The 25,049-nt window shown below is 49.9% G+C and overlaps 1 protein-coding gene across 1 annotated transcript in view; it reads left to right on the top strand.

Annotated features, from left to right (window-relative positions):
- Positions 1–25,049, top strand: part of LOC139553379 (SWI/SNF-related matrix-associated actin-dependent regulator of chromatin subfamily D member 1) — a 49,858-nt gene that overhangs the window by 18,883 nt on the left and 5,926 nt on the right. The window contains exons 2-9 of the mRNA XM_071365655.1: positions 8,417–8,592; positions 8,824–8,989; positions 13,624–13,746; positions 13,848–13,964; positions 14,122–14,223; positions 21,363–21,524; positions 21,984–22,081; positions 23,175–23,310. Coding sequence (XP_071221756.1) covers positions 8,417–8,592; positions 8,824–8,989; positions 13,624–13,746; positions 13,848–13,964; positions 14,122–14,223; positions 21,363–21,524; positions 21,984–22,081; positions 23,175–23,310 — 1,080 coding nt within the window. The remainder of the gene's footprint in view (positions 1–8,416; positions 8,593–8,823; positions 8,990–13,623; positions 13,747–13,847; positions 13,965–14,121; positions 14,224–21,362; positions 21,525–21,983; positions 22,082–23,174; positions 23,311–25,049) is intronic.

Genomic DNA, 25,049 nt, shown 5'->3' with positions numbered 1-25,049 from the left:
CTAACCTCTCCCCTGTCTCTTTACGCCTCTCTTCCAGACTCTAACCCCTCCCCTGTCTCTTTTCGCCTCTCTTCCAGACTCTAACCCCTCCCCTGTCTCTTTTCGCCTCTCTTCCAGACTCTAACCCCTCCCCCGTCTCTTTACGCCTCTCTTCCAGACTCTAACCCCTCCCCCGTCTCTTTACGCCTCTCTTCCAGACTCTAACCCCTCCCCTGTCTCTTTACGCCTCTCTTCCAGACTCTAACCCCTCCCCTGTCTCTTTACGCCTCTCTTCCAGACTCTAACCCCTCCCCCGTCTCTTTTCGCCTCTCTTCCAGACTCTAACCCCTCCCCCGTCTCTTTTCGCCTCTCTTCCAGACTCTAACCCCTCCCCCGTCTCTTTTCGCCTCTCTTCCAGACTCTAACCCCTCCCCCGTCTCTTTTCGCCTCTCTTCCAGACTCTAACCCCTCCCCCGTCTCTTTTCGCCTCTCTTCCAGACTCTAACCCCTCCCCCGTCTCTTTACGCCTCTCTTCCAGACTCTAACCCCTCCCCCGTCTCTTTTCGCCTCTCTTCCAGACTCTAACCCCTCCCCCGTCTCTTTTCGCCTCTCTTCCAGACTCTAACCCCTCCCCCGTCTCTTTTCGCCTCTCTTCCAGACTCTAACCCCTCCCCCGTCTCTTTTCGCCTCTCTTCCAGACTCTAACCCCTCCCCCGTCCCTTTACGCCTCTCTTCCAGACTCTAACCCCTCCCCCGTCCCTTTACGCCTCTCTTCCAGACTCTAACCCCTCCCCGTCCCTTTACGCCTCTCTTCCAGACTCTAACCCCTCCCCCGTCCCTTTACGCCTCTCTTCCAGACTCTAACCCCTCCCCCGTCCCTTTACGCCTCTCTTCCAGACTCTAACCCCTCCCCGTCTCTTTACGCCTCTCTTCCAGACTCTAACCCCTCCCCTGTCTCTTTACGCCTCTCTTCCAGACTCTAACCCCTCCCCCGTCTCTTTTCGCCTCTCTTCCAGACTCTAACCCCTCCCCCGTCTCTTTACGCCTCTCTTCCAGACTCTAACCCCTCCCCCGTCCCTTTACGCCTCTCTTCCAGACTCTAACCCCTCCCCTGTCTCTTTACGCCTCTCTTCCAGACTCTAACCCCTCCCCAGTCTCTTTACGCCTCTCTTCCAGACTCTAACCCCTCCCCCGTCCCTTTACGCCTCTCTTCCAGACTCTAACCCCTCCCCTGTCTCTTTACGCCTCTCTTCCAGACTCTAACCCCTCCCCAGTCTCTTTACGCCTCTCTTCCAGACTCTAACCCCTCCCCGTCCCTTTACGCCTCTCTTCCAGACTCTAACCCCTCCCCCGTCCCTTTACGCCTCTCTTCCAGACTCTAACCCCTCCCCCGTCCCTTTACGCCTCTCTTCCAGACTCTAACCCCTCCCAGTCTCTTTACGCCTCTCTTCCAGACTCTAACCCCTCCCCCGTCCCTTTACGCCTCTCTTCCAGACTCTAACCCCTCCCCCGTCCCTTTACGCCTCTCTTCCAGACTCTAACCCCTCCCCCGTCTCTTTACGCCTCTCTTCCAGACTCTAACCCCTCCCCTTCTCTTTACGCCTCTCTTCCAGACTCTAACCCCTCCCCTTCTCTTTACGCCTCTCTTCCAGACTCTAACCCCTCCCCCGTCCCTTTACGCCTCTCTTCCAGACTCTAACCCCTCCCCGTCTCTTTACGCCTCTCTTCCAGACTCTAACCCCCCCCCCCCCCCGTCTCTTTTCGCCTCTTCCAGACTCTAACCCCTCCCCGTCTCTTTACGCCTCTCTTCCAGACTCTAACCCCTCCCCTGTCTCTTTTCGCCTCTCTTCCAGACTCTAACCCCTCCCCTGTCTCTTTTCGCCTCTCTTCCAGACTCTAACCCCTCCCCTGTCTCTTTTCGCCTCTCTTCCAGACTCTAACCCCTCCCCTGTCTCTTTACGCCTCTCTTCCAGACTCTAACCCCTCCCCTGTCTCTTTACGCCTCTCTTCCAGACTCTAACCTCTCCCCTGTCTCTTTACGCCTCTCTTCCAGACTCTAACCCCTCCCCTGTCTCTTTTCGCCTCTCTTCCAGACTCTAACCCCTCCCCTGTCTCTTTTCGCCTCTCTTCCAGACTCTAACCCCTCCCCTGTCTCTTTACGCCTCTCTTCCAGACTCTAACCCCTCCCCCGTCCCTTTACGCCTCTCTTCCAGACTCTAACCCCTCCCCAGTCTCTTTACGCCTCTCTTCCAGACTCTAACCCCTCCCCCGTCTCTTTACGCCTCTCTTCCAGACTCTAACCCCTCCCCCGTCTCTTTACGCCTCTCTTCCAGACTCTAACCCCTCCCCTGTCTCTTTACGCCTCTCTTCCAGACTCTAAACCCTCCCCGTCCCTTTACGCCTCTCTTCCAGACTCTAACCCCTCCCCCGTCTCTTTACGCCTCTCTTCCAGACTCTAACCCCTCCCCCGTCCCTTTACGCCTCTCTTCCAGACTCTAACCCCTCCCCCGTCTCTTTACGCCTCTCTTCCAGACTCTAACCCCTCCCCCGTCTCTTTACGCCTCTCTTCCAGACTCTAACCCCTCCCTGTCTCTTTACGCCTCTCTTCCAGACTCTAACCCCTCCCCTGTCTCTTTACGCCTCTCTTCCAGACTCTAACCCCTCCCCTGTCTCTTTACGCCTCTCTTCCAGACTCTAACCCCTCCCCAGTCTCTTTACGCCTCTCTTCCAGACTCTAACCCCTCCCCTGTCTCTTTACGCTTCTCTTCCAGACTCTAACCCCTCCCCTGTCTCTTTACGCCTCTCTTCCAGACTCTAACCCCTCCCCTGTCTCTTTACGCCTCTCTTCCAGACTCTAACCCCTCCCCAGTCTCTTTACGCCTCTCTTCCAGACTCTAACCCCTCCCCAGTCTCTTTACGCCTCTCTTCCAGACTCTAACCCCTCCCCCGTCCCTTTACGCCTCTCTTCCAGACTCTAACCCCTCCCCCGTCCCTTTACGCCTCTCTTCCAGACTCTAACCCCTCCCCCGTCCCTTTACGCCTCTCTTCCAGACTCTAACCCCTCCCCCGTCTCTTTACGCCTCTCTTCCAGACTCTAACCCCTCCCCCGTCTCTTTACGCCTCTCTTCCAGACTCTAACCCCTCCCCCGTCTCTTTACGCCTCTCTTCCAGACTCTAACCCCTCCCCCGTCTCTTTTCGCCTCTCTTCCAGACTCTAACCCCTCCCCCGTCTCTTTACGCCTCTCTTCCAGACTCTAACCCCTCCCCCGTCCCTTTACGCCTCTCTTCCAGACTCTAACCCCTCCCCTGTCTCTTTACGCCTCTCTTCCAGACTCTAACCCCTCCCCAGTCTCTTTACGCCTCTCTTCCAGACTCTAACCCCTCCCCCGTCCCTTTACGCCTCTCTTCCAGACTCTAACCCCTCCCCTGTCTCTTTACGCCTCTCTTCCAGACTCTAACCCCTCCCCAGTCTCTTTACGCCTCTCTTCCAGACTCTAACCCCTCCCCGTCCCTTTACGCCTCTCTTCCAGACTCTAACCCCTCCCCCGTACCTTTACGCCTCTCTTCCAGACTCTAACCCCTCCCCCGTCCCTTTACGCCTCTCTTCCAGACTCTAACCCCTCCCAGTCTCTTTACGCCTCTCTTCCAGACTCTAACCCCTCCCCGTCTCTTTACGCCTCTCTTCCAGACTCTAACCCCTCCCCTGTCTCTTTACGCCTCTCTTCCAGACTCTAACCCCTCCCCGTCTCTTTACGCCTCTCTTCCAGACTCTAACCCCTCCCCTGTCTCTTTACGCCTCTCTTCCAGACTCTAAACCCTCCCCGTCCCTTTACGCCTCTCTTCCAGACTCTAACCCCTCCCCCGTCTCTTTACGCCTCTCTTCCAGACTCTAACCCCTCCCCCGTCCCTTTACGCCTCTCTTCCAGACTCTAACCCCTCCCCTGTCTCTTTACGCCTCTCTTCCAGACTCTAACCCCTCCCTGTCTCTTTACGCCTCTCTTCCAGACTCTAACCCCTCCCCTGTCTCTTTACGCCTCTCTTCCAGACTCTAACCCCTCCCCAGTCTCTTTACGCCTCTCTTCCAGACTCTAACCCCTCCCCAGTCTCTTTACGCCTCTCTTCCAGACTCTAACCCCTCCCCTGTCTCTTTACGCTTCTCTTCCAGACTCTAACCCCTCCCCTGTCTCTTTACGCCTCTCTTCCAGACTCTAACCCCTCCCCTGTCTCTTTACGCCTCTCTTCCAGACTCTAACCCCTCCCCAGTCTCTTTACGCCTCTCTTCCAGACTCTAACCCCTCCCCAGTCTCTTTACGCCTCTCTTCCAGACTCTAACCCCTCCCCCGTCTCTTTACGCCTCTCTTCCAGACTCTAACCCCTCCCCCGTCCCTTTACGCCTCTCTTCCAGACTCTAACCCCTCCCCAGTCTCTTTACGCCTCTCTTCCAGACTCTAACCCCTCCCCCGTCTCTTTACGCCTCTCTTCCAGACTCTAACCCCTCCCCCGTCTCTTTACGCCTCTCTTCCAGACTCTAACCCCTCCCCTGTCTCTTTACGCCTCTCTTCCAGACTCTAAACCCTCCCCGTCCCTTTACGCCTCTCTTCCAGACTCTAACCCCTCCCCCGTCTCTTTACGCCTCTCTTCCAGACTCTAACCCCTCCCCCGTCCCTTTACGCCTCTCTTCCAGACTCTAACCCCTCCCCCGTCTCTTTACGCCTCTCTTCCAGACTCTAACCCCTCCCCCGTCTCTTTACGCCTCTCTTCCAGACTCTAACCCCTCCCTGTCTCTTTACGCCTCTCTTCCAGACTCTAACCCCTCCCCTGTCTCTTTACGCCTCTCTTCCAGACTCTAACCCCTCCCCTGTCTCTTTACGCCTCTCTTCCAGACTCTAACCCCTCCCCAGTCTCTTTACGCCTCTCTTCCAGACTCTAACCCCTCCCCTGTCTCTTTACGCTTCTCTTCCAGACTCTAACCCCTCCCCTGTCTCTTTACGCCTCTCTTCCAGACTCTAACCCCTCCCCTGTCTCTTTACGCCTCTCTTCCAGACTCTAACCCCTCCCCAGTCTCTTTACGCCTCTCTTCCAGACTCTAACCCCTCCCCAGTCTCTTTACGCCTCTCTTCCAGACTCTAACCCCTCCCCCGTCTCTTTACGCCTCTCTTCCAGACTCTAACCCCTCCCCCGTCCCTTTACGCCTCTCTTCCAGACTCTAACCCCTCCCCAGTCTCTTTACGCCTCTCTTCCAGACTCTAACCCCTCCCCCGTCTCTTTACGCCTCTCTTCCAGACTCTAACCCCTCCCCCGTCTCTTTACGCCTCTCTTCCAGACTCTAACCCCTCCCCCGTCTCTTTACGCCTCTCTTCCAGACTCTAACCCCTCCCCCGTCCCTTTACGCCTCTCTTCCAGACTCTAACCCCTCCCCCGTCTCTTTACGCCTCTCTTCCAGACTCTAACCCCTCCCCCGTCTCTTTACGCCTCTCTTCCAGACTCTAACCCCTCCCCAGTCTCTTTACGCCTCTCTTCCAGACTCTAACCCCTCCCCCGTCCCTTTACGCCTCTCTTCCAGACTCTAACCCCTCCCCTGTCTCTTTACGCCTCTCTTCCAGACTCTAACCCCTCCCCTGTCTCTTTACGCCTCTCTTCCAGACTCTAACCCCTCCCCAGTCTCTTTACGCCTCTCTTCCAGACTCTAACCCCTCCCCAGTCTCTTTACGCCTCTCTTCCAGACTCTAACCCCTCCCCCGTCCCTTTACGCCTCTCTTCCAGACTCTAACCCCTCCCCCGTCTCTTTACGCCTCTCTTCCAGACTCTAACCCCTCCCTGTCTCTTTACGCCTCTCTTCCAGACTCTAACCCCTCCCCTGTCTCTTTACGCCTCTCTTCCAGACTCTAACCCCTCCCCTGTCTCTTTACGCCTCTCTTCCAGACTCTAACCCCTCCCCTGTCTCTTTACGCCTCTCTTCCAGACTCTAACCCCTCCCCAGTCTCTTTACGCCTCTCTTCCAGACTCTAACCCCTCCCCCGTCTCTTTACGCCTCTCTTCCAGACTCTAACCCCTCCCCCGTCTCTTTACGCCTCTCTTCCAGACTCTAACCCCTCCCCCGTCTCTTTACGCCTCTCTTCCAGACTCTAACCCCTCCCCCGTCTCTTTACGCCTCTCTTCCAGACTCTAACCCCTCCCCCGTCTCTTTACGCCTCTCTTCCAGACTCTAACCCCTCCCCTGTCTCTTTACGCCTCACTTCCAGACTCTAACCCCTCCCCTGTCTCTTTACGCCTCTCTTCCAGACTCTAACCCCTCCCCTGTCTCTTTACGCCTCTCTTCCAGACTCTAACCCCTCCCCTGTCTCTTTACGCCTCTCTTCCAGACTCTAACCCCTCCCCTGTCTCTTTACGCCTCTCTTCCAGACTCTAACCCCTCCCCAGTCTCTTTACGCCTCTCTTCCAGACTCTAACCCCTCCCCCGTCTCTTTACGCCTCTCTTCCAGACTCTAACCCCTCCCCCGTCCCTTTACGCCTCTCTTCCAGACTCTAACCCCTCCCCAGTCCCTTTACGCCTCTCTTCCAGACTCTAACCCCTCCCCAGTCTCTTTACGCCTCTCTTCCAGACTCTAACCCCTCCCCAGTCTCTTTACGCCTCTCTTCCAGACTCTAACCCCTCCCCTGTCTCTTTACGCTTCTCTTCCAGACTCTAACCCCTCCCCTGTCTCTTTACGCCTCTCTTCCAGACTCTAACCCCTCCCCTGTCTCTTTACGCCTCTCTTCCAGACTCTAACCCCTCCCCAGTCTCTTTACGCCTCTCTTCCAGACTCTAACCCCTCCCCCGTCTCTTTACGCCTCTCTTCCAGACTCTAACCCCTCCCCCGTCCCTTTACGCCTCTCTTCCAGACTCTAACCCCTCCCCAGTCTCTTTACGCCTCTCTTCCAGACTCTAACCCCTCCCCCGTCTCTTTACGCCTCTCTTCCAGACTCTAACCCCTCCCCCGTCTCTTTACGCCTCTCTTCCAGACTCTAACCCCTCCCCCGTCTCTTTACGCCTCTCTTCCAGACTCTAACCCCTCCCCCGTCTCTTTACGCCTCTCTTCCAGACTCTAACCCCTCCCCCGTCTCTTTACGCCTCTCTTCCAGACTCTAACCCCTCCCCCGTCTCTTTCCGCCTCTCTTCCAGACTCTAACCCCTCCCCCGTCCCTTTACGCCTCTCTTCCAGACTCTAACCCCTCCCCGTCTCTTTACGCCTCTCTTCCAGACTCTAACCCCTCCCCCGTCTCTTTACGCCTCTCTTCCAGACTCTAACCCCTCCCCCGTCTCTTTTCGCCTCTCTTCCAGACTCTAACACCTCCCCTGTCTCTTTACGCCTCTCTTCCAGACTCTAAACCCTCCCCGTCCCTTTACGCCTCTCTTCCAGACTCTAACCCCTCCCCCGTCTCTTTACGCCTCTCTTCCAGACTCTAACCCCTCCCCCGTCCCTTTACGCCTCTCTTCCAGACTCTAACCCCTCCCCCGTCTCTTTACGCCTCTCTTCCAGACTCTAACCCCTCCCTGTCTCTTTACGCCTCTCTTCCAGACTCTAACCCCTCCCCTGTCTCTTTACGCCTCTCTTCCAGACTCTAACCCCTCCCCAGTCTCTTTACGCCTCTCTTCCAGACTCTAACCCCTCCCCAGTCTCTTTACGCCTCTCTTCCAGACTCTAACCCCTCCCCCGTCTCTTTACGCTTCTCTTCCAGACTCTAACCCCTCCCCCGTCTCTTTACGCCTCTCTTCCAGACTCTAACCCCTCCCCCGTCTCTTTACGCCTCTCTTCCAGACTCTAACCCCTCCCCAGTCTCTTTACGCCTCTCTTCCAGACTCTAACCCCTCCCCAGTCTCTTTACGCCTCTCTTCCAGACTCTAACCCCTCCCCCGTCTCTTTACGCCTCTGTTCCAGACTCTAACCCCTCCCCCGTCCCTTTACGCCTCTCTTCCAGACTCTAACCCCTCCCCAGTCCCTTTACGCCTCTCTTCCAGACTCTAACCCCTCCCCCGTCTCTTTACGCCTCTCTTCCAGACTCTAACCCCTCCCCAGTCTCTTTACGCCTCTCTTCCAGACTCTAACCCCTCCCCCGTCTCTTTACGCCTCTCTTCCAGACTCTAACCCCTCCCCCGTCTCTTTACGCCTCTCTTCCAGACTCTAACCCCTCCCCCGTCCCTTTACGCCTCTCTTCCAGACTCTAACCCCTCCCCGTCTCTTTACGCCTCACTTCCAGACTCTAACCCCTCCCCCGTCTCTTTACGCCTCTCTTCCAGACTCTAACCCCTCCCCCGTCTCTTTACGCCTCTCTTCCAGACTCTAACCCCTCCCCTGTCTCTTTACGCCTCTCTTCCAGACTCTAACCCCTCCCCGTCTCTTTTCGCCTCTCTTCTAGACTCTAACCCCTCCCCGTCTCTTTTCGCTTCTCCCTCCAGAGACCAGGTGGGATGCCCCCATCCAGCCGTATGACCCCTCAGGGCCCGCCCATGGGGCCTCCAGGCTACGGCTCCAGCCCTGTGTCCCGACCAGGGATGCCCAGTGTCATGGACCCCTCCCGTAAAAGGCCTGCACCCCAGCAGATCCAGCAGGTCCAACAGCAGCGCAACCAACAGTAAAATCTAAATATTATTTTAGGCTTGACAGGATTTACTTAAACAGTAGGCTTTCACATTGTTACCAGGGTATAAGGAGGGACGTTACAAATTATTATTAGATTACTGTGATTAATCGTCCTCATTAAGAGTTGACCATGTCTTTGTAGGGGAAAATGAACGTGTATACATAGTGCGTATAGGCCTTTACATTCCTTATCAACTCACAATATTGTTATCTTCTGTTGCAGTACCAAGAAGAAGAAGATGGCGGATAAGATTTTACCTCAGAGGATCCGGGAGCTGGTGCCAGAGTCTCAGGCCTACATGGACCTGCTGGCGTTTGAGAGGAAGCTGGACCAGACCATCATGAGGAAACGCCTGGACATCCAGGAGGCACTCAAGAGACCCATCAAGGTAAACAGATGGGGTTATTTCCTCACTAGGAGCCAAGGCCTGTATTCATAAACCACTTCAAAGTAACCGTGCTGATCTAGGATCATTGTTTCCTTTTAGATCCTAAGGAATAGCATAATATGAACAGGGATTTTATAGGCTACAACTCAGCCCAGGACTTTTTCCTGATTTTAACAAGTTGACCTGACCAGGAAAAGCTCAGCGCCTGAGTTGTAGCCCGGCCCAGGGCCTGAGTTGTAGATAAAATGTTATTCATCACCTGCTTCATAAACAGGTGTAGACTAGCAGTGAATTGCTTACTCATGGCCCTTCCAACAATGCAGACAGAAAGAAAATAGAGAAATAATAAAGTAAAATGATAATGATAAATACACCGATATCTTGGCTATATACACAGGGTACTGAGTTACTGTGCAGGGTTATGAGGTAATTGAGGTAGATATATACATGTAACTAGGAATAAAGTGACAAATAAACAGTAGCTGCAGCGTATGTCATGAGTCCCAAAAATGTGTGCAAAAAAGGGTCAATGCAGATAGTCCGGGTAGCTATTTGGTTAACTATTTAACTAACTATTTAGCAGTCTTATGGCTTCAGGGTAGGTGTTGTTCAGGGTCCTGTTGGTTCCAGATTTGCTGCATCGGTACCGCTTGAGAACAGCAGCGAGAACAGTCTATGACTTGGGTGGCTGTAGTCTTTGACCATTATTAGGGCCTTCCTCTGACACCGCCTGGTATAGAGGTCCTGGGTGGCAGGGAGCTTGGCCCCAGTGAGGACCTGGGGGTGTAAGCGCTTCCATCTGTAGTGCCTTGTGGTCGGATGCTAAGAAGTTGCCAAAGCAAGCGGCGATACAGTCAGTCAAGATGCTCTCAATGGTGCAACTTTTTGAGGATCTGAGAGCCCATGCCAAATGTTTTCAGCCTCCTGAGTGGGAAGAGGCGTTGTCGTGCCCCCTTCACGACTATGTTGTTGCGTGGGTGGACCATGATAGATCCTTAGTGATGTGGACACCGATGAACATGACGCTCTCGACCTGCTCCACTACAGCCCTGTCGATGTGAATGGGGGCGCGCTTGGCCCTCCGTTTCCTGAAGTCCACGATCAGTTACTTTGTCTTGCTGACGTTGAGGGACAGGTTGTCCTGGCACCACACTGCCAGGTCTCTGACCGCCTCCCTATAGGCTGTCTCATCGTCGTCTGTGATCAGGCCTACCACAGTTGTGTCGTTGGCAAACTTAATGAGTCGTGCGCGGCCACACAGTTGTGGATGAGCAGGGAGTACAGGAGTGAGCAAGCACCCCTGAGGGGCCCCTTTTGTTGAGGGTCAGCGTGGCGGATGTGTTGTTGCCTACCCTTACCACCTGGGGGTGGCCCGTCAGGAAGTCCAGGATCCAGTTGCAGAGGGAGGTGTTTAGTCCCAGGGTCCTTAGCTTAGTGATGAGCTTCATGGGCACTATGGTGTTGAAGGCTGAGCTGTAGATACTGAACAGCATAAGTGTTCCTCTTGTACAGGTAGGAAAGGGCAGTGTGGAGTGCAATAGAGATTGCATCATCTGTGGATCTGCTGGGTGGTAGGGGAATTAGAGAGGGTGCAGGGTGATGGTGTTGATGTGAGCCATGACCAGTTTTCAAAGCATTTCATGGCTACATATGTGAGTGCTACGGTGCGATAGTCATTTACACAGGTTACCTTGCCGTTCTTGTGCACAGGGACTATGGTGGACTACTTGAAACATGTAGGTATTACAGACTGGATCAAGGAGATGAAAATGTCAGTGTAGACACTTGTCAGCTGGTTAGCGCATGCTCTGAGTACGCATCCTGGTAATCCATCTGACCTGCGGCCTTGTGAATGTTAACCTGTTTAAACGTCTTACGGAGAGCGTGATCACACATCCGTCTGGAACAGCTGCTGCTCTCATGCATGTTTTGGTGTTGCTTGCCTTGAAGCAATGCATAGAAGGCATTTAGCTCATCTGGTAGGCTTGTGTCACTGGGCAGCTCACGGCTGTGTTTCCCTTTGTAATCTGTGATAATTCTCATATATAAACTAATGGGAATATATGCAAATTAATATTAATACCATTTTAATGTAGATGTTTTTTGCATTGGATATATTTACCATATCATATGGAAACAGAAACATAAACCTTTTACGTTATCATAAGTAGACATAATTGTAAATATTTAAATCCTTCCAATAGAAATAGAGTTAAGAATTTAACTTTAAATGAGTTGACTCTTCACATGGGGTGATTTCACTGAACAACAAAAGAAAGGGAATATTGAATGATCCCCAATGATCCATCGCATCTCCCAAAAAAGTATTCAACATGCATCTGTAAAATGATAGTCTAGAAACTAAAGCTTTGGTTGTCTTCCTCTCAGGCTTCCATGTCTTCTCCCTGGACCTCAATGTCCACCTCTTGAACATCAGGCCTCATCTTCACTGTCACTTTCCAACCTTGTTGAGGATGGCTCGTTGTCAGGCTCAAAAAGACCCATTTGCCCAGATGGCCACCATTTTTTCAACCCTTGTATTGGTCAGCCTGTTGCGTGCTTTGGTGTGTGTGTTCCCGAACAAGGACCAGTTGCGTTCTGAGGTTGCTGATGTTGGTGGGATTTGGAGGATGATGGAGGCAACAGGGGAAAGAGCCTCAGATTCACAAAGTCCCTTCCACCAGGTGGCTGATGAGATATGTTGGCAAGACTGCCATATTGCATCTCCATCCCAAAGCCCTTGCTTGGAAGTGTACTTCGCCAGACTGCCAAGAACCTTGCCCTCATCCAGGCCAAGGTGGCGAGACACAGTAGTGATGACACCATAGGCCTTGTTGATCTCTGACCCAGACAGTATGGACTTCAGGCAGAAGTTTTTTCATGCTCTTGCCAGCGTACTTGGGGTCCAACATGTACGCTGCGGCGTGTATCGGCTTCAGGCAGAAGTCTTCACGCTTTTTGATGTATTTCAGAACTGAAGTTTCCTCTGCTTGGAGCAACAGTGAAGTGGGCAGGGCAGTATGGATTTCTTCTCTTACATCTGCAAACAGAGTCTGAACATCAGACAGGATGGCATTGTCTACCTCAATCCGTGCAATGGCTACTGCTATAGGTTTCAGGCTGCTTACCACTCTCTCCCAAAATATATCATCCAGGAGGATCCTCTTGATGGGGCTGTCCATATCGGCAGACTGTGATATGGCCATTTCTTGGAGAGACTCCTTCCCCTCCAGGAAACTGGCAGCTTCCATGTGGTGCTCTTATTCTTCTCACTTTGTTTGGTGAGGTAGATTACTATAACTTGATGACCCTTCACATACCTAACCATTTCCTTGGCTCTCTTGAAGAGTGTATCCAATGTTTTCAGAGCCATGATGTCCTTGAGGAGCAGATTCAATGCATGAGCAGCACAGCCAATGGGTGTGATTTGTGGGTAGGACTCCTCCACTTTAGACCAAGCAGCCTTCATGTTCGCAGCATTGTCTGTCACCAGTGCAAATACCTTCTGTGGTCCAAGGTCATTGATGACTGTCTTCAGCTCATCTGCAATGTAGAAACCGGTGTGTCTGTTGTCCCTTGTGTCTGTGCTCTTGTAGAATACTGGTTGAGGGGCGGAGATGATGTAGTTAATTATTTATTTATTTTTCACTTGAACTATGTTGAACTCTGCATCCAGCAAATGAGTAGATAAAGCATGTCTGGTTGGAGGGGTGTATGCTGGGCGAAGAACATTCAGAAATCTCTTCCAATACACATTGCCTGTGAGCATCAGAGGTGAACCAGTTGCATACACAGCTCGAGCAAGACATTCATCAGCATTTCTCTGACTACGTTCCTCCATTGTGTAAAAAAACCCGTCTGATTCCAGGAGGACCATGAGCTGTTGCTATCGATAAGGTGTCTGATTCATCATTTTCACCTTGAATAGAAGTAGAGGGACTTTTGTCAGAGGTTGTGAGCGCTGAGGGAACTTTATGCATTTGGCCAGATGATTCTGCATCTTTGTTGCATTCTTCACATATGATTTGGTACAGTATTTGTAAACGTACACAGTTTTCCTTCTATATTAGCTGCAGTGAAACATCTCCACACATCAGATAGTGCCCGTGGCATTTTCCTGTAAAGATTAGGGGGGGGGGGATTTTAAAAACCCAAATACAATTCCATGTACAGATAAATAGTTAAGCAGTTAGATGAAACAACTCCTTTGTAAGATACATGTTTTAAAATTAAACATGTATGGAAACAGGTGAATTAACACTCCTCAGTTAGTAGGCTAAAAACCCACATGGTAGCAAAAACTAGCAGAAAGTGTTAACAAGTTAGAAATAATTTAAACACATTTTGCTGTAGGCTACTATTTGCTTGTTAACAAAAAATCATGTATGTCATATAACATCTCAGGTGATTGTACGTTCACCAATAGAACAGAGGGTAGAGGCAATTTTATGTACCCGTCGACGTAGTTTTGTCAGGGTGCCCGCACGTCGGCCTTTTTTACATCGCCTTTTTCTCTTTCGTGTCTCTAGGATTAGGGCTTGGTCCAGGTTGAGTTTTCCCTGCTCATCACTTCCCATGTTTTCCTCCGCATTTTGATAGTGAAATTCAACATGACTGGACTTTTTGCGTTTCAGCAAAAGCGAAAGCTTCGTATCTTCATATCCAACACGTTCAACCCTGCCAAGCCCGACGCAGAAGACGGGGATGGCACTGTTGCATCATGGGAACTGCGTGTCGAAGGACGCCTGCTTGAAGATGTAAGACTAATTTATTAGTTGTATGTTTGTGTGTTGAAGGTTAGTGTCTGTGTGTTTTTATGTAACTTGGTGAAATGTCTGATAATTGTTTTCTTTCTCAGACTGCTGTGTCCAAGTATGAAGCCACCAAGCAGAAGAGAAAGTTCTCTTCCTTCTTCAAGTCTCTGGTCATCGAGTTGGACAAGGATCTATATGGGCCTGACAATCACTTGGTCGAGGTAAAAAGATGCGGTTTAATGTTCGGTTGCAAAAATCTGATTAGATTTATTTTCATGAACAATGTAAGCGAATTGCCACCTCTAACTCTTCTTAACCACTTTCTCTATTGTAGTCTTAGTAATGAGATTCTGTTCTAAAGTTATTTCTATTGCATAGTGGCACAGGACTGCGACCACTCAGGAGACAGACGGGTTCCAGGTGAAGAGACCAGGTGATGTAGGGGTACGCTGCACTGTCCTGCTGATGCTGGACTACCAGGTAAAAACACATATTATTACACTGAGTATGTTTACATACACAGTAGTAATTCAATATTAAACTGATTATGGCAGTAAGCAGATTATGCAATAGCCTTATACACACCTTACTCGGCTTATCTTAATCAGCATAAGGTCAAAATTGAAGTTAAACACCTGGTTTTCTGAGCATTCTTTCAAATTATTAGGACATGTAAATACCTTAATCGAAGTTCCAGCTGTGTATTTGATCTGCTAGTACCAACCGAGAGCCTCCCTCGTTAGCCCCCAACCGGGAGCCTCCCTCGTTAGCCCCCAACCGGGAGCCTCCCTCGTTAGCCCCCAACCGGGAGCCTCCCTCGTTAGCCCCCAACCGGGAGCCTCCCTCGTTAGCCCCCAACCGGGAGCCTCCCTCGTTAGCCCCCAACCGGGAGAGCCTCCCTCGTTAGCCCCCAACCGGGAGAGCCTCCCTCGTTAGCCCCCGACCGGGAGAGCCTCCCTCGTTAGCCCCCGACCGGGAGAGCCTCCCTCGTTAGCCCCCGACCGGGAGAGCCTCCCTCGTTAGCCCCCGACCGGGAGAGCCTCCCTCGTTAGCCCCCGACCGGGAGAGCCTCCCTCGTTAGCCCCCGACCGGGAGAGCCTCCCTCGTTAGCCCCCGACCGGGAGAGCCTCCCTCGTTAGCCCCCGACCGGGAGAGCCTCCCTCGTTAGCCCCCGACCGGGAGAGCCTCCCTCGTTAGCCCCCGACCGGGAGAGCCTCCCTCGTTAGCCCCCGACCGGGAGAGCCTCCCTCGTTAGCCCCCGACCGGGAGAGCCTCCCTCGTTAGCCCCCGACCGGGAGAGCCTCCCTCGTTAGCCCCCGACCGGGAGAGCCTCCCTCGTTAGCCCCCGACCGGGAGAGCCTCCCTCGTTAGCCCCCGACCGGGAGAGCCTCCCTCGTTAGCCCCCGACCGGGAGAGCCTCCCTCGTTAGCCCCCGACCGGGAGAGCCTCCCTCGTTAGCCCCCGACCGGGAGAGCCTCCCTCGTTAGCCCCCGACCGGGAGAGCCTCCCTCGTTAGCCCCCGACCGGGAGAGCCTCCCTCGTTAGCCCCCGACCGGGAGAGCCTCCCTCGTTAGCCCCCGACCGGGAGAGCCTCCCTCGTTAGCCCCCGACCGGGAGAGCCTCCCTCGTTAGCCCCCGACCGGGAGAGCCTCCCTCGTTAGCCCCCGACCGGGAGAGCCTCCCTCGTTAGCCCCCGACCGGGAGAGCCTCCCTCGTTAGCCCCCGACCGGGAGAGCCTCCCTCGTTAGCCCCCGACCGGGAGAGCCTCCCTCGTTAGCCCCCGACCGGGAGAGCCTCCCTCGTTAGCCCCCGACCGGGAGAGCCTCCCTCGTTAGCCCCCGACCGGGAGAGCCTCCCTCGTTAGCCCCCGACCGGGAGAGCCTCCCTCGTTAGCCCCCGACCGGGAGAGCCTCCCTCGTTAGCCCCCGACCGGGAGAGCCTCCCTCGTTAGCCCCCGACCGGGAGAGCCTCCCTCGTTAGCCCCCGACCGGGAGAGCCTCCCTCGTTAGCCCCCGACCGGGAGAGCCTCCCTCGTTAGCCCCCGACCGGGAGAGCCTCCCTCGTTAGCCCCCGACCGGGAGAGCCTCCCTCGTTAGCCCCCGACCGGGAGAGCCTCCCTCGTTAGCCCGGGTGAAGTGAGTTCGGAACAGATAAAAGTATGCATCTTAGAAGTTGTTTTCGCATAGAAACTTTGTCTGAACTCCGAATCAAATATTCTTCACAAAAATAACATGGTCGCTGGGGTAGAACATCTATTTTGATTGGCTATTTTCTGCATTCTTCAGTGTGTCATCAGGTTGCATGGAAATCAGATGTGTCCATGCAAACAGGATTATTAGGGAAATCGTTCTTTATGCAAAGCACGTAAACGTTTTAATCAAACTATTATATTAATCTGACTGTAGACAATAATCGCATTGATTCCATGTAACCGTACTCACTGTCCTGCTCAAACTAGACTACCAGGTAATAACACATCCTATTAGTACTGTCCTGCTCATACTAGACTACCAGGTAATAACACATCCTATTAGTACTGTCCTGCTCATACTAGACTACCAGGTAATAACACATCCTATTAGTACTGTCCTGCTCATACTAGACTACCAGGTAAAAACACATCCTATTAGTACTGTCCTGCTCATACTAGACTACCAGGTAATAACACATCCTATTAGTACTGTCCTGCTCATACTAGACTACCAGGTAATAACACATCCTATTAGTACTGTCCTGCTCATACTAGACTACCAGGTAAAAACACATCCTATTAGTACTGTCCTGCTCATACTAGACTACCAGGTAATAACACATCCTATTAGTACTGTCCTGCTCATACTAGACTACCAGGTAATAACACATCCTATTAGTACTGTCCTGCTCATACTAGACTACCAGGTAAAAACACATCCTATTAGTACTGTCCTGCTCATACTAGACTACCAGGTAATAACACATCCTATTAGTACTGTCCTGCTCATACTAGACTACCAGGTAAAAACACATCCTATTAGTACTGTCCTGCTCATACTAGACTACCAGGTAATAACACATCCTATTAGTACTGTCCTGCTCATACTAGACTACCAGGTAATAACACATCCTATTAGTACTGTCCTGCTCATACTAGACTACCAGGTAAAAACACATCCTATTAGTACTGTCCTGCTCATACTAGACTACCAGGTAATAACACATCCTATTAGTACTGTCCTGCTCATACTAGACTACCAGGTAATAACACATCCTATTAGTACTGTCCTGCTCATACTAGACTACCAGGTAATAACACATCCTATTAGTACTGTCCTGCTCATACTAGACTACCAGGTAATAACACATCCTATTAGTACTGTACTGCTCATACTAGACTACCAGGTAATAACACATCCTATTAGTACTGTCCTGCTCATACTAGACTACCAGGTAAAAACACATCCTATTAGTACTGCCCTGCTCATACTAGACTACCAGGTAATAACACATCCTATTAGTACTGTCCTGCTCATACTAGACTACCAGGTAATAACACATCCTATTAGTACTGTCCTGCTCATACTAGACTACCAGGTAATAACACATCCTATTAGTACTGTCCTGCTCATACCAGACTACCAGGTAATAACACATCCTATTAGTACTGTCCTGCTCATACTAGACTACCAGGTAATAACACATCCTATTAGTACTGTCCTGCTCATACTAGACTACCAGGTAAAAGCATAATAATTGCAACCTGGGACCTCTCATATACATCCTCTAGGTGTCACTGAAGGTTTTAAAGAGACACTCCGGCAAAAACAAAATGATTCAGCTCTTAAAGGAAAGATTCAGACATTTTGAATGTTATTGTTTTTGTGCATCTTTGAGGGATGTTATTTATTCCCGGGGTAATTTCATGTGTATTTCAGCATCTGCCGTTCAAGCAGGCAGAAATACAGCCGGTATGACGAGTTTTGCATCATATATATATATAAAACGATAACATTAAAAATGAGGGAATCTTTCCTTTTTAAAGTGAAACTGACAGAATTTTAACTACTTTGCCGATATGAAACAGACAAACGTAAAATCTGTCAAAATTATAAAATTCCCACTTGATGCTACAGAACTACTTTATAAGAGGTTTTAAAAATAGATTATATTTTATTCCAAATCCCATGATGTAGAGTAAGACATTGTTGCCAGAATAGATGGATGCAGTTCAATGCATGATTCATATAACTCACCGATTCATTTCTTGGTAGTACAAAACATATTGCTATCAGGTTGTAAATCCCAGCTGACCTGGTACATCGTCTGCTGCCTCCATTCAGGATGCACTGATTCAGCTTCAATGACGCAATATTGTGGACAGAAACAAATGTAACCAAGGCTGGGAATGTCAATACAATCAAACTAGGAAGGGCAATGATCACAAGTCAGTCATAACGTGGCTAATAGACTAGCATATCTATTAATGTAGCTAAGAACACTGAGCCTATCGTTAGCTAGATAGCTGCTGGGAGGATGTCATGTCATTGGACGAGTGGGTAAGTGGCAGAGTTCTCCCCACCATATTGTTTTTCTGTGGCTACGGCTATAGATGCAGTTCTGTGGCTATAGATGCCGTTCTGTGGCTACGGCTATAGATGCCGTTCTGTGGCTACGGCTATAGATGCAGTTCTGTGGCTACGGCTATAGATGCAGTTCTGTGGCTACGGCTATAGATGCCGTTCTGTGGCTACGGCTATAGATGCCGTTCTGTGGCTACGGCTATAGATGCCGTTCTGTGGCTACGGCTATAGATGCCGTTCTGTGGCTACGGCTATAGATGCCGTTCTGTGGCTACGGCTATAGATGCAGTTCTGTGGCTACGGCTATAGATGCCGTTCTGTGGCTACGGCTATAGATGCCGTTCTGTGGCTACGGCTATAGATGCAGTTCTGTGGCTATAGATGCCGTTCTGTGGCTACGGCTATAGATGCCGTTCTGTGGCTACGGCTATAGATGCCGTTCTGTGGCTACGGCTATAGATGCCGTTCTGTGGCTATAGACGCCGTTCTGTGGCTACGGCTATAGATGCCGTTCTGTGGCTACGGCTATAGATGCAGTTCTGTGGCTATAGATGCCGTTCTGTGGCTACGGCTATAGATGCCGTTCTGTGGCTACGGCTATAGATGCCGTTCTGTGGCTACGGCTATAGATGCAGTTCTGTGGCTATAGATGCCGTTCTGTGGCTACGGCTATAGATGCCGTTCTGTGGCTACGGCTATAGATGCCGTTCTGTGGCTACGGCTATAGATGCAGTTCTGTGGCTATAGATGCCGTTCTGTGGCTACGGCTATAGATGCAGTTCTGTGGCTACGGCTATAGATGCAGTTCTGTGGCTACGGCTATAGATGCCGTTCTGTGGCTACGGCTATAGATGCCGTTCTGTGGCTACGGCTATAGATTCAGTTCTGTGGCTACGGCTATAGATGCCGTTCTGTGGCTACGGCTATAGATGCAGTTCTGTGGCTATAGATGCCGTTCTGTGGCTACGGCTATAGATGCCGTTCTGTGGCTACGGCTATAGATGCCGTTCTGTGGCTACGGCTATAGATGCCGTTCTGTGGCTATAGACGCCGTTCTGTGGCTACGGCTATAGATGCCGTTCTGTGGCTACGGCTATAGATGCAGTTCTGTGGCTATAGATGCCGTTCTGTGGCTACGGCTATAGATGCCGTTCTGTGGCTACGGCTATAGATGCAGTTCTGTGGCTACGGCTATAGATGCCGTTCTGTGGCTACGGCTATAGATGCAGTTCTGTGGCTACGGCTATAGACGCCGTTCCGTGGCTACGGCTATAGACGCCGTTCCGTGGCTATAGACGCCGATCTGTGGCTATAGACGCCGTTCCGTGGCTATAGATGCAGTTCTGTGGCTACGGCTATAGACGCCGTTCCGTGGCTACGGCTATAGACGCCGTTCCGTGGCTACGGCTATAGACGCCGTTCCGTGGCTACGGCTATAGACGCCGTTCCGTGGCTACGGCTATAGACGCCGTTCTGTGGCTACGGCTATAGACGCCGTTCCGTGGCTACGGCTATAGACGCCGTTCCGTGGCTACGGCTATAGACGCCGTTCCGTGGCTACGGCTATAGACGCCGTTCCGTGGCTACGGCTATAGACGCCGTTCTGTGGCTATAGATGCCGTTCTGTGGCTACGGCTATAGATGCCGTTCTGTGGCTACGGCTATAGATGCAGTTGTCAGTTGATTCAGAGGGGTTGGGTTAAATGCGGAAGACACATTTCAGTTGAAGACATTCAGTTGTACCACTGACTAGGTATCCCCCCTTTCCCTTTCATTTGGTTAGCTAGCAAGAAATGTGAATCCCTTTGCTAGCTATGCTGAACTTGAACGACTGTTATCCACAGTTAACATATCTCTTAGTTGTCAATCAAATGTATTTGGCATCAATCAAATGGGCGGGCGGGCAGTTCCCATTCAGTTGTCAAAATGTTGGTTAGGACAAGCATGCTTTGGCAGGCAAGCTGCAGAAGGACGAGGAGGCTAATATTCCCCATCGTTTATCAGTGCAACTATGATGGCAAACTAGCTGGAGAAGTTTGAGTTGTCTACTGTTCCCTCGTTAGATTTGAGGTCATCTCGCTCTGGCTAACATTAGTTGTTGATCTTGTTGTTGATGTGCAACTGAGTGACAGAGCCTACCTTTTTCATGGTTGTTTGATCAATAGGACTGTACAGTTCCCAAATCTAAGCAGACTCCCGTGGTATTTACATATTTGCAGAAATCCATTCAGGTGGTTTTTGCCAAATGCTTTTTTTAATGATCTAAAGTCACGCTGTTTCTTCTGCCTGTAAACACACAGTCCAGTTCAAAGTGAATGATGGCAGGCCCTACTGCCTGTAAACACACAGTCCAGTTCAAAGTGAATGATGGCAGGCCCTACTGCCTGTAAACACACAGTCCAGTTCATAGTGAATGATGGCAGGCCCTACTTCCTGTAAACACACAGTCCAGTTCAAAGTGAATGATGGCAGGACCGTATGGCAAATGGCTTATTTGCATATATGCCTACTGTAGCTCTGATTGGCTATGATGCACCGCTCTGAGTCTGGTCCCGGACAAGACAGGCTTTTATAAGTTTTTATTTACAGCAGTGTCTATTATTTGTCCAAATGTACGGTCACTTTCCCATTCTATATTGCTATAGAATCTTCTCAAACGCCTGATTATAACGTAATTCCCAAACATTCTATGAATTTCTGAAAACGTGTAAATGACCATGTCTGTGCTTGCTTCAGAATGTAAACAGAGGTATCATATTCTTCTTTGGGGTATATATATGAACAGATTTCGATACGATTTAATGTTGATTTAAAAATAAAAATAATTTAAAAATAAAAATAAAAAAACGCTGTCAGTTCCACTTTAAATGGTGTCATGTTGATGTTCTGTTCATGTTTTATTTTATTTATTGAATTCAATATGAACCAGGTGGTTTTGGCAGCAGGACCTTTCTATAGCTCCCAAATACATTCTTGTCATTTGAGTCTCTTTTCAGAGACTTTTCAATTTGATGGTGTAATGTCACTGCTAATTTCACCTCTCCATACATTCCCCATTCCCAGCCCCCTCAGTTCAAGTTGGACCCTCGCCTGGCCCGTATGTTGGGGATCCACACCCAGACCAGGCCGGTCATCATCCAGGCCCTCTGGCAGTATGTTAAGACCCACAAGCTGCAGGACCCCCACGAGAGAGAGTTCATCAACTGTGACAAGTACCTGCAGCAGGTGAGCGAGTACATCAACTGTGACAACGACCTGCAGCAGGTCAGTGAGCAGCAAGTGGTCCCGTGTGGCTTAGTTGGTAAAGCATGGCACTTGTAACGGCAGGGTTGTGGGTTCGATTCCCATGCGGGACCAGTACAAAAGTCTCCTATGTTCACAGCTGGAAGATACACAGCGTTCTTAGGGAGAGTATCTTTTCCCCACGTTTGTATCTGTAATGTTGAGTCATAGTTATATAACCTGGTGGATGTTATGCAATGTAATTTGCCTTTTCATAACCTTTATGGTTAAAGGTAAATGGGCCAGGAATATTGTCCTTAGCCTAAACACACTGTAGACCTCCAACAAATAGCCATCTTTATTAACTGTCCAAAGCTGTAACCTACAAAACACAATACTGAATCCTTGCATGTCCAGTTCTTGAGTAAATTAATAAGGTTCTGTTTATCCATTTTGTTCTAGATCTTTGAGACCCAGCGTATGAAGTTCTCTGAGATCCCCCAGCGTCTCCATGCTCTCCTGATGCCTCCAGAACCCATCATTATTAACCATGTCATCAGGTAGGCCTCTCACCATTATTAACCATGTCGTCAGGTAGGCCTCTCACCATTATTAACCATGTCGTCAGGTAGGCCTCTCACCATTATTAACCATGTCGTCAGGTAGGCCTCTCACCATTATTAACCATGTCGTCAGGTAGGCCTCTGACCATTATTAACCATGTCATCAGGTAGGCCTCTCACCATTATTAACCATGTCGTCAGGTAGGCCTCTGACCCATTATTAACCATGTCATCAGGTAGGCCTCTGACCATTATTAACCATGTCATCAGGTAGGCCTCTCACCATTATTAACCATGTCGTCATGTAGGGCTCTAACCATTATTAACCATGTCGTCAGGTAGGCCTCTGACCCATTATTAACCATGTCATCAGGTAGGCCTCTGACCCATTATTAACCATGTCATCAGGTAGGCCTCTGACCATTATTAACCATGTCATCAGGTAGGCCTCTGACCCATTATTAACCATGTCATCAGGTAGGCCTCTGACCATTATTAACCATGTCGTCAGGTAGGCCTCTGACCATTATTAACCATGTCGTCAGGTAGGCCTCTCACCATTATTAACCATGTCGTCAGGTAGGCCTCTTACCCATTATTAACCATGTCGTCAGGTAGGACTCTCACCATTATTAACCATGTCGTCAGGTAGGACTCTCACCATTATTAACCATGTCGTCAGGTAGGACTCTCACCATTATTAACCGTGTCGTCAGGTAGGCCTCTAAGCCATTATTAACCATGTCAGGTAGGCCTCGTCACTAGGGTTGACGCCTCGCTTTGTCCTCGTCACTAGGGTCGACGCCTCGCTTTGTCCTCGTCACTAGGGTCCAGAATGTTTGCGTGGTCAGGGGAAAACTCTGGGCCCTTTTTTATAACTCGAAGCTCAGATCAGATCTCAATGCCTACGGAATTGTTCAAATGTCTCAGGAACCACATCAATACGATATAGAACTCTTCTGAGATGTGCAGCGTGACTGCAAGAAATGACCATCTGGAACGAACCCAATAAAATGGACTCTGCATGAACTAGATTCTGTCTCTACAGATAGAAGACTGCATGCTCTAACTCCTCTCTGTGCGTCTACAGTGTGGATCCCAACGACCAGAAGAAGACTGCCTGCTATGACATCGATGTGGAGGTGGACGACACTCTAAAGACGCAGATGAACTCCTTCCTCCTATCCACCGCCAGCCAGCAGGAGATAGCTGGCCTGGACAACAAGGTATGTAATGGAGCTCATAGTTGAAGGGTCCAGTGTTTCATTGATTTTCAAGGGACTGAATCTAGCCTACAACTTACGGTAGGCTATTCTGAGGCTGTGTGACCTGAGGCAATAAACAGCTATTCTTCCACACTCTGTTTATCTCTGCTATTGTACAGACGGTGGAAGAGTTGGAAAAATAGAGGTGAACTAGGAACAGACAGGAACAGACTGTACAGAGAAACTCACTGAACCTGAAATCAAACAACAAATAGACAGCCCTCCTCCCCCTGTCCTCTTCCAGCAGCCTACTTCAAGTTCAGACTGTTAATAATACAGACAAAGAACAAGACCCCACAGGATGGACTCTGACACGCAAAACACACACCCTGTTAGTAGCACTGGCTGCATGTCTCATTGCTGTGATTGTAGAGCGAGCAGAGCTGAGGTCAGAGAGACCCTGGCTAGCTGCTGTGGCAAAGGCCAATGAAACACAGCAAATTTACAAGACAACGGTCACGGTAGTACTCTACTGAGTGAGGAGCACTAGATAACATAATGTTCTCCTACAGGGACAACAGGTGAAGTTTGGCTGGCTGGCTAAATCTGGAACAATGTTAAGAAGTATCCATTGGTATTGTTTAGGGCCCTATTCATTATTTTTGTTGCCTGATTATTATTATTTTCCTGTTTTTTGTTTTTCCAGGTTTCAGTTTTTCCCAAGTTTTTTTATTTTATTAAATTGATTATTTTTTTGCTCCCAAATTAGCACTTATTTTTTTGCGCCCATAAATCTAAACCCCGTCTAAACTAGGGGGGGGGGGTTATCCTACTAAACTACATGTAATTGTTTTAAGAAGGTCATGCCAAGGATCATTTAGCTGTTTGATTTGGAGTTTTAAAACCCCTTGAAGTATTTTCTTTTTTATTAAAAAGTTTTTAAAAGTTTCTAAAAAGATTAGCATTTTTATTTGGCCTTACTGCTATTAGCCCATACAATTGTTGGGGTATTTTATTAGGATCCTCATTAGCTGTTGCAAAAGCAGCAGCTACTCTTCCTGGGATCCACACAAAACATGAAATATAATACAGAACATTAATAGACACGAACAGCTCAAGGACAGAGGTACATCAATTTTAACAAATGCAATGAATAACAGATTAACTACATGGAACAACAGATAGTCCCCCCACCAAAAAACGAAAGGAAGTTTGTTCTGAAGTGTCTGTCCTATATCTGAGAGAGATAAGAAAGATCAGGAAACGTATTCTTAAAAAAAAAGAAGAAAATGTTTAGTTATTTAACCCATATTTTTGGCACTAACGTCTCCATATATACTTCCATTCATTTTTTTCATCTTGTACCGGGGACCCTTCAGACGAGTCTTGTGAGGCCTGTGGACCACAGATCATATTAGTGTGTAGCCCAAACTGTTCGGACGCCACAGACTGAAGTTGGCAGATCGGCTGTACCGACTTCAAACGAGTCCCAAGATGCTTGTGGGGGATGTAGAGCAAAACGGAGAACACCATCGTGTTCGTGGGAGTCTCATCTCTCCATAGAGGGCGTCATAATAGTTTGTAGGCCGTTCAGACCATTTTTATGAGAAGACGGTCTCATGTAGTCTGACAAACACCGCTCGAGCTCTTTCACCGCAGATGCGAAATCATCCAATGCAAAAAAACACAACTTATTATTTCATTATGCTGATTTAGATAATTAGGTGCCGACATCGACTCTAGGGGGTTAATAGTTAAAC

Source organism: Salvelinus alpinus, chromosome 2 (genome assembly GCF_045679555.1).
Source record: "Salvelinus alpinus chromosome 2, SLU_Salpinus.1, whole genome shotgun sequence".
NCBI classification, from domain to species: domain Eukaryota; kingdom Metazoa; phylum Chordata; class Actinopteri; order Salmoniformes; family Salmonidae; genus Salvelinus; species Salvelinus alpinus.
This window is presented reverse-complemented; position numbering and strand designations above follow the sequence as displayed.